This window comes from Malaclemys terrapin, chromosome 5, assembly GCF_027887155.1.
Source record: "Malaclemys terrapin pileata isolate rMalTer1 chromosome 5, rMalTer1.hap1, whole genome shotgun sequence".
NCBI lineage: Eukaryota > Metazoa > Chordata > Testudines > Emydidae > Malaclemys > Malaclemys terrapin.
The window spans coordinates 5,681,243-5,695,397 of record NC_071509.1 but is presented as its reverse complement, the minus strand read 5'-3'; the positions used below and the strand labels follow the sequence as shown (position 1 = coordinate 5,695,397).

Below are 14,155 nucleotides of genomic sequence, written 5' to 3'. Positions count from 1 at the left end.
GGGTGTCTAGTGTGAGGTTGCCAGACAGTGGGTGTTGCATATCACGGACTCATCCTAGGCAGCGCCAGGTCAGTCCGGTATCGTCAGCATTCAGATAAAGAGCTTGATCTATTTATCCAGCTGGAGAAGCGCATGTGTGGAGCAGCTGCTTATCTCCCTGGTAGCTTCATTGGTCAGTCTTCTCCTTGGGCATAGCTGTAAACCCCCGCTAGTTCCATTGCAAGAGCAACGTCTGCAGCAGGGAATTCTCAAGCCACTTAGACCTCCACGTCCACCGTGTCTTCCTCGTTGTTCTCGAGGTCCATGGAGTCCGTAGGAAGAGGCTGCGTCCCTCCAAACTGCGCCAGCTTCGCTTTCTTCTGCTCCAGGCTTTGCTTTCTCCATTTGATCCTCCGGTTCTGGAACCAGACTTTCACCTAGGAGAGATTCAGCACAACGGGCAATGAAAACTACTCGCTCTGGGCCAAGGCTCGGGGGCATTAGAGCCCTGACCCTGCAAGTCTTTGAACTGCGCTAAAAGAGTGTCAGCAGGGCCCGATCCTGTAATCCCTCCACAGGCAAGTCCCCTTGACTCCTGGAGTTTCACCTGCAGAAGCACTTGGTGCTAAAAGGCTCTTGGCAACATGGGCCATGAAGATTATTAATAATAGTTATAAATAAAGCGGTGGCCCCTTTCTTTTGAGGCTCTCAAAGCACTTTACAGACATTTACCTAAGCCTGCCAACTGCCCAGCGAGGTTGATAAGTGGTATTGTCCCTGATTTACAGATGGGGAAACTGAGTCACATGGCGGTCATGCCATCTGCACACAGACAATAGTGAAATGGATCACAAGAGTCCTGACTCCCCGTCCCTGGCTTTACCCACCGGACCCAAATTCCTTCCCCAAAACCTTCACCCTGATTGTGCTGTCTTTAAATTATAAACTTCCCAAAATGAGGAGTGAAATCCTGGCCGCACTGAGTCAGCGGCAAGACTCTCATTCGGCTCAGTGGGGCCAGAATTTCCCCACCCCGCCCCGTGTAACCAAACTGTGTTTAAAATGAAATAAGCGGCTGTGTCGTTCCCAGCAGGCAGAGGCTCTGAGTGCCAAATCTCGGCTACCCTCCTGGGTCTGTCTTGGAAAGTGAGACAAGATCTGTAAGCTCGTGAGCCCTGCAGTCGTGGATCCTGGCTACACTGCGGTAACTGTCACGCTGGGGGAACCCAGCTGCAAAACAGCCATTCTGGTTAAAACCGGGGTCATGCAACATACACCGGATTAACCAGGGTTTTTTTAGCTGCGCCCCATGAAAGCCAATAGGAGTTTGACCATTGGCTTTGATGGGAGCAGGGGGAGCCCCTTAGACTTTAGAAGGGCTGCAGCACAATTCAGGAGCACAGCGTGGTCCCATCTCCGGTGCTTTGATTTATGACATGGAGCCACCAGCTGGTAGATTCCATACGTGGGTGCCCCAGCTAGGCAGCTGTTTCAAGCTGGATGGGAATGTGCAATCTGGGGGTGCCTGAGCATGAAAATGGTATAAAAATAAATGTGACTCTGTCTGAATGCAGCTCTCCCTAAGCAGCCCCATGTGCCAGCCACCTCGGCACGAAGGGGGCGATTAGACCGGTTAAGATAAGGCCGGATCCTGCTCCTGATGAGGTCAATGGCAAAGCTCCCTCTGGGTTTTCCAACCAGGAACAGCAATGATCAGCGAAAGCAGGAGAAGAGCTGGGGGACAGTGCTGCTGGCTTGGCAGGGTGGGGCCGACTCCTAGGCCTTCTTTAAAGTGACGCAAATCAGCGATCATGGAAAGAGTCCCCAGTTCCCAGAGGTCTTTGTGCCCCTCAGCCTCCATGACGGTCACATGCGCAGTGACAAAAACCAAGAATCATAGAAACTAGAGATGGAAAATGAGCTCATCTAGTCCACCTTCTCTAGCTAATTCAGAACTGATCCTTGCAGTACAATAAGACTTGCCAGGCTGCATCAAACCAGTGGCCCACCTACTCCAGTCTCCTGTCTCCAGCTGTGGCCAGTATCCGCTGCTGCAGAGGAACGATGGCCCCATTTGGACAATTGCACGGTAATCTTCCCATACAGGAAGGGTCTTTCTAACCTACAACACTTTGGCTGGCTTGGGCCCTCAACCAGGAGCCTCTATACCCCAAATCCATCCATTAAGTAGGCTAAAAATGCATCAGTGGAGGTTGTTATTATTCAGGCAAATTTCTAAGCCTATTTTGCCTCCTGCCTCAGTGATATCTTATAGGATAGGGCCACAGGTTAGCTATGCATCATGATTTGCCTGTGCTTTGTCTCATCTAGTTTTAAATATCCCTAGTCATGGGATTTCCCTTGGGAGACTAGACCCGCAGGGACCCTCCCCGTTTCTGGGGAGAATCAGCTCCTTCTGACGGGAGCTCCTCACACTGTAACAGAGACAGAAGCCCTGAAACTTGCTAGGTGGCTCATCTCCTGCTGTCATTTCTGGCTGCAGTCCCAGGAAGGGACCCTGCCTGGATCTCTGCCTGACCCCAGGGACCATGTAGAGATCCCAGATTGCTCATGGCCTCGGGGGAAGGGGGGAGATGTCCTACCTGCGTCTCTGTGAGGTGCAGGGTGGCCGCCAGATCCACCCGCTCCGTGCCCACCATGTATTGCTGTTTGAGGAATTCCTGCTCCAGCCGCTCCAGCTGCTCTGGTTTGAAAACTGTGCGGACCCTCTTCATCTTACAGGGCCCCCTGGATCTCCAAGGAACAGAAGGCCCCAGCGAGACAGCTCCTACGCAACCAGACAACTCCAGACCTACGAGCAAGGGGCAAGAGTCAGCAAGGCAAAAGACAGAAACAGCCCAATTTGCCTTGCAGGAAATGCCTGACACATGTACAGAAAGAAAGCACCCGTCATAGCCCTTGTTAACTCTCCTTACGGTGGGTGAATGTGTTTTACCTGCTCCAAACCCTGCTGGCTACAGCTGTGGCTGGTTTCAGAGCATGGCTGATCCAGTCCACAGGGGCTAAGGAGGGATGGAAGAGAAGGAACAGTAATGCCTTGAGGAAAGAAACAGCCTCTGCCGGCCAGTATAACCCTTCATTGACAAAGGGCCGACCCTGGTCCCAAGGAAGTCGGTGCGTGAGTGAGGCGAGCCGGATTTGACCCGCTCCATGCATTGCTTATCCTGGAAGTTCTTGTTCAGGGCCGGATCCAGCAAACACTGCGATTCAGTGGGATTGCTTGAGAGTAAAGATAATATTGTGCTTATGTATTGGGGAGCTGGATTGTAAATTCTCTATGGCAAGGTGTGTCTTGGGTCCTGCATGGTCCCATGTATATTGCTGGCATAACAATAATTACTATATTATTCAGAAGTGTCTGGTTGGTATAATAGTATGGAATTCTTAATAAAAAATCATCAAACTACACTACACTCAAGAACGGGCAACATTGCTTCTCAGGCCCTGATCTGCCAACTCTTTCCCACACGCTTCGAATTCTTACACAAAACAAATGCAGGGCTTGGGCATGCCGCCTTACTCACATGAGTAAGCCTTACTTATGTGAGTCAGCCCCTGACTTCAGGGATCCCCATAACCCAGGAGGGTTGCAGGATGGGGGCCTTTGCATAATGAATAAGTGGGAGTTTTCTGAATTTTGAACCCATCTCTCCTAAGTCTAGGATTGTTAGGGTCCGAGGTGTTGGTTCTGCCTGTGCTTTGGGTCTGGGTTCCGATTTTGACCACCCCAGAGTGTGGAGGGCTGGAGGCACAGGGTTTGCAGTCAGGCCCCTTGCTAATAAATAGTTACACTGGAAAGCCCTGATCCTGCAGTTGGATCCACATGTGTGGGTCCCTGTTCCCCTACTGAGCCCCACTGACTTTAGAGGGGCCCTGCAAACGCATAGGGATCCACCTGCATGGATCAGCCCGTGGGATCATGGTCCGACATGATCATGGTAGGAGTTAAAAAGGTTTCCAAGTATCAAAATATAATTTATATAAACCACTGGGAACTTGAAATGTCGATATTAAAATGTTTCTGACCATAAAAATAGGTAGACTGCAGTTATAAATTGTTAGAATTATAGGCCTTGATCCTGCAAATTCTTCTGCACATGCTTAACTTTATGCACAAGAGCAATCTCATTGGGTCAATGGGATTACTCCAGTGGAAAGCTTGCATCCGAAGAAGTGGGTTGTAGCCCACGAAAGCTTATGCTCTAATAAATTTGTTAGTCTCTAAGGTGCCACAAGTACTCCTGTTCTTTTTGAGGATACAGACTAACACAGCTGCTACTCTGAAACAGGTGTGTTATGTGTCTGCAAGATCAGGGCCATCGTTTTAGTCATTAAGATATAATATTTGTAACTGTTATAGCTATAAAAACATGTTCGGAGAATAAACTAATGTGTGATGATAGCTGTTTAAAATATCTGAGTGTATAAACACTATAACGTAGGGCCAGATTCTCTGCTGGTATAAATCAATGTTAGTTTGACTTGACTTGAACTCGGCCTGTTTACACCAGAAGAGCTGTCATATAATAACTAAGTTATGATATATTTATTATAGTAGTAAATAGGATCTGGAGTTAAATCATTTATAAAATCATTTTGCAAATTGCCCGAGCGTACTGTCACCACCTAGCAATATAATTATAATGTAATATATAAATGTACAGATATGAAAAGATCTAAAAAAGAGATAATAAGAATTACATACCTACATTAAATAGTTTTAAAAAGCTTCTGAGTATAAACAAAACTTTTAGTATCTAAATCCTAAAAAACTCTAGGGCTCAAATCTTGGTTTCTTATGCAGGCAAAAATCTTCGCTGATTTAGGTGGGTAGTTTTGCCTCTGTTACCAACCATGGGATTGGCCCCTGCACGCTCTATGATAATAAATTTCAATGGGCCACAGTGCACCATGTATTTTTAAGCAAGGCTACTCATTGAGATAAAGGGTTAATTTTGCTTAAAAATCAATTATACCATATGGTTTGATGTAAATACAGAGGAGACAGGAACATACACACACTGAACTAAAATCTGCCCTCTGTTACAGCAATCCAACTCCATGGGTCTCTGGTTCTGCCCAGGAAACCCAAATTCATCTGATACTTTAAAAACAAAAATCTCTTTTTGCCCTAGGTGCATGTGCATTAAAAAGCCTCACAAACTTTGGAGTCAGATTCTGCAAACACATGTGAGAGTAATTTTACTCAGATGAGTAGTTCCAACTGCAGCAAAGTTATTCACACACAAATCTGCAGGATCAGCCCCTAAGAAAATAAACCCCAGACCATGGGCTCGCTTCACCCATCAGCGTCTCAGGATTAATAAGCATCAGCCCCTTTAACCCAGAAACAGAAATAAATATTGGGAAATTACTGTGCTCTTTCCTACCCCCGCCACTGCCGCACACAGAAACTGAGCAGAGTCTGGAAACTTCAGGAAATTAAACTGAGTTTCTGTCTGTGACTGCATCAGTGCCCACAACAAAGTAGCTGGGGATGGGGTGCAAGATGCACCCCGAAAATCTCAGGGGTCCTAAAAGAATTTTAAAAATAAACCTTTTGGGTTTTCTACTAGTTTGGTTTAATACAGGAAAAGTCAAAGCTCTGAGGGTCACAGTTTGCTCCTGCCCAGTCCTGATGAGTCTGTATCTCTTGCCAACCTCCCTAAAGTTTAAGGCAGAACGCTTGCCATCCTCCAGATGACCTCTTACAGCTCCACAGACACGGCTTCCCCTTCTCGAGGTCCCTTCCAGTCCTATGATTCTATGACACGCTGCATATAAAAATAATAATACCTAGTTCCTATACAGGACATCTGCCCCACACCCTCTACCCACATAGACATACGAACCAACCTCCACACAAATGACACCAAGACAGAATCACCTCATGCACAGATAGACACACACAAATACACTGGCAGAAATGGGTCAGAACCATACATCCCTCACCCACCACAGTACATGTGCACACATACTGGATGAAAACACCCTAAAGTTTAGAGAGACAGACACACACACACGCACGCACCCTATACACAACCCAGGTATGCCTCACACATGCAGACATGCCACATACCAGTACACCCCTCATTCCTCCAAACATGTACATACACATCAGACAGCAACACCCCATTCACAGATCCAGACGGAGAACCATTAGCACTATAATTTTTGTATTGGGGATCCCCTTTCACACAGCAAGCCTCTGAGTGCAACCCCCCCCCCCATTATAAATTAAGAACACATGTTTTCATACTGAACACTATTATAAATGCTGGAGGCAAAGTGGGGTTTGGGGGTGGAGGCTGACAGCACATGACCCCTATGTAATAACCTTGTGACCCCAAGTTTGAGAACCCCTGAGACAGACCACCACTCCCACTCCCACACTGACAGAAACACCTCAGACACATACACAAACCGGGCACAGACACCCCATGCATGCGTTCACCCCCCTACACACTAGACAGAAACACCCTAGGAACAGACACACAGACACACCCCTCCCTCCACCCCCCCCCAGAACACACGCACCCACTCACCCCTGTAGCCCTTCCAGCTTAAACACTACTTACTGTCTTGCTTACAGCTGGGATAAGAGAACAGGCAGCCCCTCTGCAGCTGCTGGTGCTGGTGCAGAACCCCATAGCCCGGCTTATCCAGGTACGTGGCTGGGTAGGGCATGAGGCCAATGGAGTAGGTGGCTGGGTAAATCCAGCTGTGCCACTCCAGAGGCAGCTTGGAGGACCATCTGGCAGAGGCTGCGCCTTTCTTCTGGGGCTCTGGCTTGGAGAGGATGGCGTCAATGTTAAAAGGGGTCTTCCGAGGGAGCTGGGGAACATCTGGAGCAGCTGGGGGGCCAGATGAGTCTGTTGCTGCTGCCAGGATGTTGTTGAGCAGACCTGGGAAGACCGGGTTCTGGAGCATGTTCAGTCAGCAGATCTGTGGCTGATGGTCAGACTGGGACTTAGCCGCTTCCAGATGCGGTGCAAGCTGCACTCTCCCAGCCCGGGCCTCAGCCTGCTGCCTGGCTCTTTATACACAGGAAGGGCCCAAGGTGGCTTTATAGCGAGGGCTTCCCCTGTGAAGTGTAAATAAGACATTAATATGCAAAGCAGGCTGCAGCTGGGTGGAGAAAGGAGAGGCTGTTCCAAGGCCTGATGCTCTGCTGGGTGCCTGTAGGACAGGGAGTGTCTCTGGGCTGGGACAGGCAGGGGACAGCCTAGCATGGCCTATGACAAGGGCCAGGTCTGCTTGGAATGATCAAATTGGAATGGGAAGGGAGGTGTCACATCCCGTACAAATACACACACACACACACAACGTGCATCTAAAAGCCCCCCCACAAATATACACACTATAAATACAAGCGTAGACGCATACACAACACACGCACCACACCTAGATACAAAAGTACAGAGAATGACACACAAACATCCACACGATACATGTAAAACTACGGTCATACCCACAATATAAACACAGAAATGCACAGACACATGAACACACACACACACAAACACACATCACCACAAATATATACATACAAATATCTGCAAGCACGCACACACACAATGTGTACACGTGCACCCTTCTGTACGCGCTAATGCACCTAAACACACACAAGTCTCTGTGCAAGAGGGTGCTGAGATATGGACCCGAAATTCACTGTTAATTTGCAACCTGTTATTTCAGTTTGTATATGTATGTGTGTGTGTGTGTGTGTGTGTGTAATTGTGCGCATGTCTCTGTACTGTTCCATCCACATCCTAGGGCTGATTCCTGCTCCCTGGTTGCCTTTCTACTGTCACCCAAGGCAGGAAGCACCAATGTTCCCTCGGAAGCTGGGGGGTTTCAGAGCCCTTTCCAGCTCTTTATCCTTTTTGGTCTCTCTCTTCATTCTGTCACCCTCAAAAAAATGCATCTTCCATTGCTGATGTCTGAGTCCTGGCAGTCTGTGCCTGCAAGCCCTAGATTTGTTTGGTGCAGACATCAGAGGCTACGAGCCTTTTGGCTTTAACTTGAAAATAAAACCTAGATATATGTAGAAGTGTGTGTGTACTAACAAACCTGCCTTAAAGTGGGCACAAATGTAAATGTCCGTATTAAAGCTCCGTTACGCTGTCAGAGCTGTGTATATGCGCCTTACTGTAAAAGAGAATCAGACTGAGTATTTCAGGGCAAATGTAAATCAAGAAACTCTATTGGAATACTATTAGATTATGTCGTTCGTAAGGAAATATCCTGGGAATGGGTGTCCAGGCAAGAACCTAGAGAGAGAGAGAGATGATAACCAGGTGCTGGTACAAAAGAATCCATCAGCTCTTTCTGTAAAGAGTTTACTTCTCCCATTTAGCAAGCTGCCTTCCGTGACAATTTGGAAATACGTGAATAAAAAAATACAGCTGAGGTTTTATTGCTCCTTGTTACAATGTAAGGCCCCAGTCCTGCAAACCCTTCCTAACTGAAGTCACGTGCTTGAAGTTAGGGCATATGCTTAAGCAGCTTGCAAAATTGGAGACTCTGGCAATAAAAAATAGACTTCCAAACTCTGCAGAGACTGATGTTTTCCAGCTCTAGTTCCTCTTTGATGTTTTGCAATAAGTTTGCAGGGTCAATAGTCTGTTACTCTTGTCCAACTTTTAAATTCCAGATAATGTAACTTGTTCTGGTTAGCATCTTTAATATTCTCTATCTAATGATTAATAACTCTTATAATTATTGCACATTATATAAGTATAAGGAAAGCATATAGTTACTGAAAATAACAACTATTATGTGGAATAAAATCCTCTGAAATATTTGCAAATAAATACAAAACTTAAATGGAGAAAATAGAATTTTTCCTTGTGCAAACTTCAAAGAGAACCTGATAATTTATTTTAATATATACATATATTTAATGTAGCTATAATTAATTACTATTATAAAAAATGACAATACATTAATAATAATGACCCTCAGCCCATCTGCTTTTAAACAGATCTCTCTAGTGATTTGATATTGATAGAATAATACATAGTCCAATATTAGAATACAGATAGAGAGGTGTGAATGGGGATTGATGGATGGATGGATGAATGAGGAAAAAAATGTATACTAACTTCTTTCACACAAGGCATCACATACAAATTAATAAAGAGGGGGGCAGAGCGTAAACCAAACATAAAGCAACAATGGTTTTGATCTTCCCATTGGAGTCAATGCTAAAATTCCAACCATCAAACTGGACTGGGATAGAATCCAGGCAAGCGCAGAATTTTGCTTTTAAATTAGGGACAAGGAAGAGATTCACAGATGCCAAAGGGGAGCTCACACTAGCTAAGGGGGTGAGGAAGGGGGATTCATTCCCCAAATCTATGAACCCCAACTGGAGTGAAATGAAAGGCAGCAAGAAGCGGGCCAGTTAAAAAGAAGCAAAAAAACTCCTCATGGGGCTGCCTGGTGCATTGTGCTCCATCAAACAGCTCTTATAGTCACGGGGGAGGGTGTCCAGAGTCAGGGGGATCTGCTAGATGGTGGGCAGAGCAGTGGGGACAGAGCAAAGATGTGGGAGAGAGAAATTAGGGAGGTAGAAAGAAAGGGGGAGCTGGATGGACAGGCAGCAGTGACAGCAAGGTGAGTTTTGTATTCTGCCACTGTGGTAGAATTAGCTAGCTAATGAAGCATTTTGTCTCCCATTAGCACTGTGTGCTCTGCTAATGTATTTCTGTTAAAAAGCTGGGGATTTTCACCCAGCGTTAACGAGTTGGGAAATGTCGCACCAGCCAGCTGGCAAAACAGGGGGGAGCCCTGCCCCGGGGAGCCAGGCACTTGCCCTGCTAACAACCCCCCTCCTTTCCAAGTGGCCCTGGCTCACTGACACAGGGCTGCCAGGTTGGGGTTTGCATGGGGTCTGTTTCCAACCCATATGCCCAGTGCAGGGGAGCAGGCAGGGGAGATAAAAGGAGGTCGTCCCTGATCCTCCTTTTTTGTTGTTTTGTTTTGTTTTTAAAGGGAGTAGAAACTAAAAGGGGCGGGGGAGTTTCTTAGAACACTTTAAATAAAAGCCCTTTGTAAACAGCCCCCCTTGAGCCAAAGGAACCCGGGTGAAAAGCATTTCCTGACAACTCCATTAAAGAATGGAGCTGTATTAACATTCCAAGCACCTTGACAAGAGATGAAAGTGGGGCACTTGAGTCCAGCCTCTTCTTGCTCCAGATGTTGTTACAGGCTCCCTGAAAAGGGTTTTCTTTCTTTCTTTCTTTTTTTTTTTGCAAAGCGACAAAGATGCTGCCCACTTCAAACGATTCTAATTGATGCTAATGATTATTAGATAGAGTGGGGGGCCTTGTTCCCCAGGCCAGGGGGAGTGCATTTTACAATCCCTTCATAGAAAGCTCCTTCCCCCCCCCCACCCCTCAAAAATGGGGCTGCGGCTTTCAGAATTTCTGTCTCTTTCTGGCTGCTGATTTTTTTCTCTCTCTCGCCCACCTTCCTCTAGACACCCTGCAGCTGTCACTTCTTTGCCCATGAGAAATTTCACACCTAGCCTCTTTCAATGGGAAGGGCCTGGTTGCATTTCCATCTGACTTGAACTGCCAGCCTTCCCGGCAGACAAAGATGCAGTGGAAATTTCCTAAAAACAAAACAAACGAACCAAAAAATGGGCTCGGGGCATCTTTACACCGGGGGCTTGAATTGCTTTTAACGCACACAAGCGTCACGATGGAGGAAATCTTTGCATTCAGCTCCTCTGATGCAGGGTAAAGGATTAACGCCGATGATTATTATTTATGATTTGTATCGCAGTAGTGCTCAGGAACCTGCATCGCGCTAGGCGCTGTACAAACACAAGATGGTCCCTGTCCCACAAAGTTTACAATCTATGCAGGAGACAAAGAGACAGCAGGTGGATATGGACAGACCAATAAGGGAAACAATGAAACAGGCCAGCATGCCAGGCAGTGGTGTGAGCACACCGGCAGCCTAGATCATAGGGCTCCGGCATTGATTTGTTAGATGTTTGTTATAATTTAGCATGTTGACAATTTCAGCATCGCCAACCTCCAGGGCTCAAAAATGACAAGCTCCCCCTCCCCCACCAAAACTCAGGAGATTGGCTTAAAAATCATGAGACTAAAATAATAATAATAAGAAGAATACTTTTGGAGTTCTTTGTATTTGGCTTCTGCCATTTGAACCTTTAGCCTAGGTTACGCTAGGGTCAGATTTTCAAGCTTTACTCCCACAACCACAAGGGCTAGAAGTTTTCTCATATTTTTTATATGAGAACTGGGATAATACATAATCATGTAACTCCAGGAGCTGAGGGTTCCATCCCGCAGTCTTTGCTCAAGCAGAAATCCCACTGAATTCAGCTTGGCGAGTGAAAATAAGGCTTTGTCTTCACCGCCAAAAAATAAGTGTGTTTCTAACTATGGGATAACTAATGTTCATTCTCTGTTGGGCTGTAAAATCCTAGTGGAGACAAGCTCTGTAGTTTTAACATGAGATAAACTGTTTTATTATTATTAACTTGTGTTTGTGTAGCATCTCAAAGCCCCATCATGGACCAGGACCCCATTGTGCTAGGCGCTGTACAAACACAGAACAAAATCTATGTGTAGGACATAAGGGCTGCCATACTGGGTTGGGCCATTGTCCATCTACTCCTGTATTCTATCTCCAGCAGTGGCCCATACCATGGCTTCAGGGGGAGAGTACGTAACAGGGCAAATATGAAGTGATCCACCCCATCCTCCACTCCCAACTGCTGGTAGTCAGAGATTTAGGGACACCCAGAGCATGGGGTTGCGTCCCTGACCATCTCAGCTAATAGCCAGTGATGGACCTAGCCTCTGTGAACTTATCTAGTTCTTTTTTGAACCTAGTTATAGCCTTCACAACATCCCCTGGCAATGAGTTCCACAGGTTAGTTACACACTGTGTGAAGAAGTACTTCCTCTTCTTTGTATTCAACTTGCTGCCTATTAATTTCATTGGGTGACGCCTGGTTTTTGTACCGTGTAAAAGAGTAAAACTTCTCTATTCACTCTCTCCACACCAGTCATGATCTTATGAACCTCTGTCATATCCCCCCTTAGCCGTCTCTTTTCTACGCTGAACAGCCCTAACCTTTTCAGTCTCTCCTCCTATGGAAGCCGTGCCATACCCTTGATCATCTTTGTGGCCTTCCTCTGAACCTTTTCAAATAACTTAGGATGAACAATAACTGATGGATACAGACCGACCGACCAGGGAGCTCAAGGAAACAATGGGACGTTAGTGGGTTAGCATGACAGACTGGGGTCTCAGCCCAGCTGCAGCCTAGGCAAGGTCAACCACAGACAGGGATAAAGCGACAGAGAGTCCTGTGGCACCTTATAGACTAACAGACGTTTTAGAGCATACGCTTTCGTGGGTGAATACCCACTTCGTCAGAATTCACCCACAAAAGCTTATGCTCCAAAACGTCTGTTAGTCTATAAGGTGCCACAGGACTCTTTGTCGCTTTTTACAGACCCAGACTAACACGGCTCCCCCTCTGATACTTGACACACACAGGGATATGATACTGACCTCGCCCTAGCTACCTCGCAGAAAAAAATACAGGTACAATTTCACAGCGGGGCAGGGGTGTTGGAAGAATATGTATAGTGGGGGTGCCGAGAGCCATTGTAAACCCTGTATATAATGGAAACCACTTCAAACCAATGGGTGCTGCAGCACCCCTACTTCCAGCTCTTATGCTAAAGCATGTGAGTTATCCCGCTGCAACCTTCCCACACCTTTTGTTTTGTTTTGCAGTGAAGACCAAGGCAAAGTCAGTTTCACCTTCTGATTCCCATGTACTTGTCCAGTGTTGCCTTGTCTGGGTGCCAAGGTAAGCTCGAAATCTGATTTCATGTCATTTGCCGTTAACGCAGGGAAAGCATTTAGATGCAGGTTTGATTCTGCATCGAGCATTATTCCGGTTTGTTATTTCTAATATTAATCCAAGCTTATGTCTAACTTTTGATTGTGCTCCAATCTCATTTTTTTTAGTTTACAAAAATCTGCATTTTCACCTAAATTGCCCCCAAGGTCTCTCTAAAGGGGTATTGCTAACACTGTGCATCATTATATCAAACACTAGGTATGGGCCAGGGGCTGAGTTGTGGATGATGTGGGAATTGTCATGCACCAACTACAGGGGTGCTACATCCATGGAAGTCTGGTTTAATGTCACTAGGGTGTAGGGTGACCAGACAGCAAGTGTGAAAAATCGGGACAGGGGGTGGGGGGTAATAGGAGTCTATATAAGAAAAAGCCCCAAATATCGGGACTGTCCCTATAAAATCGGGATATCTGGTCACCCTACTAGGTGGTAAAGGGTGGTGTAAATTGGCCACAAAGGGTTTGATCCAGGCCCCACTGAAGACAATGGCAAAATTCTCACTGATATGGAAGTACCAAGGGTGAAACCCTGGCCCCACTGAAATCAATGGGAATTTTGCCGTTGCTTCAGGGGAGCCAAGATTTTCACCCCCAGAGCTTGATTTTCACTGATTCAGAGTCGGACGGATGAATATTTTTCCTTCTCCCCCCAAAAAAAGGTTGAGTTAAATTTTGCCATTTTCCGGGATGAGATTTTTTGTGATTTCCTTAGAATCTGCTACTCACGGAGGGCCCGATCCTGCAGGCATACAGGCGCTGACCTTCGCACGCAGGCGCAATCCCGCTGCCTTCAATGGAATTTGGATCGGGTTCCGGTGTGTAAAGTTCAGCAAGTGTTTAGCGCTGGGCTGGGCTTTGCGCTGTGCATACAGCGAAGCACGTGCCGAAGCGCTTTGCGGGGTCGGGCTGTTCATGTAACCTGCCCGAACTGCTCTTTGCTAGGCCGCGAGATCTGGGCGCTTCTTGCTATTGATTTTTATTTAAAGCCAATACAAACATCCTCACTCCGGTTCTGGCCCCTTTCTGTTGCATGGGGCATAAAGGGGCCATAAAAGCTTTGATTGCAGCCGGGGGGAGAACAGGTACTGCGGAAGACAGCCATATGGCTACCTCCCAAGGACCCAGTTTAGGGGGCTTGCAAGGGGCTGGGAAAGGGGCGTGTTTGGGGGGGCCGGCCGTAGCATATAGCACTGCAGAGCTTCCAGGCAGCTCTTCCTCTTCCACCCATAGGGCA

The 14,155-nt window shown here is 46.7% G+C and overlaps 1 protein-coding gene across 1 annotated transcript; it reads right to left on the bottom strand.

Moving 5' to 3' along the window:
• Positions 1-257: 257 nt before the first annotated feature.
• Positions 258-6,930, bottom strand: LOC128837648 (homeobox protein not2-like). The gene is made up of 3 exons (XM_054028911.1): positions 6,579-6,930; positions 2,583-2,791; positions 258-416 (listed from the first exon to the last, which is right to left on the bottom strand). Exons 1-3 carry the CDS (start codon positions 6,928-6,930, stop codon positions 258-260), a joined length of 720 nt encoding a protein of 239 aa, XP_053884886.1.
• Between the last annotated feature and the right edge of the window lie 7,225 nt (positions 6,931-14,155).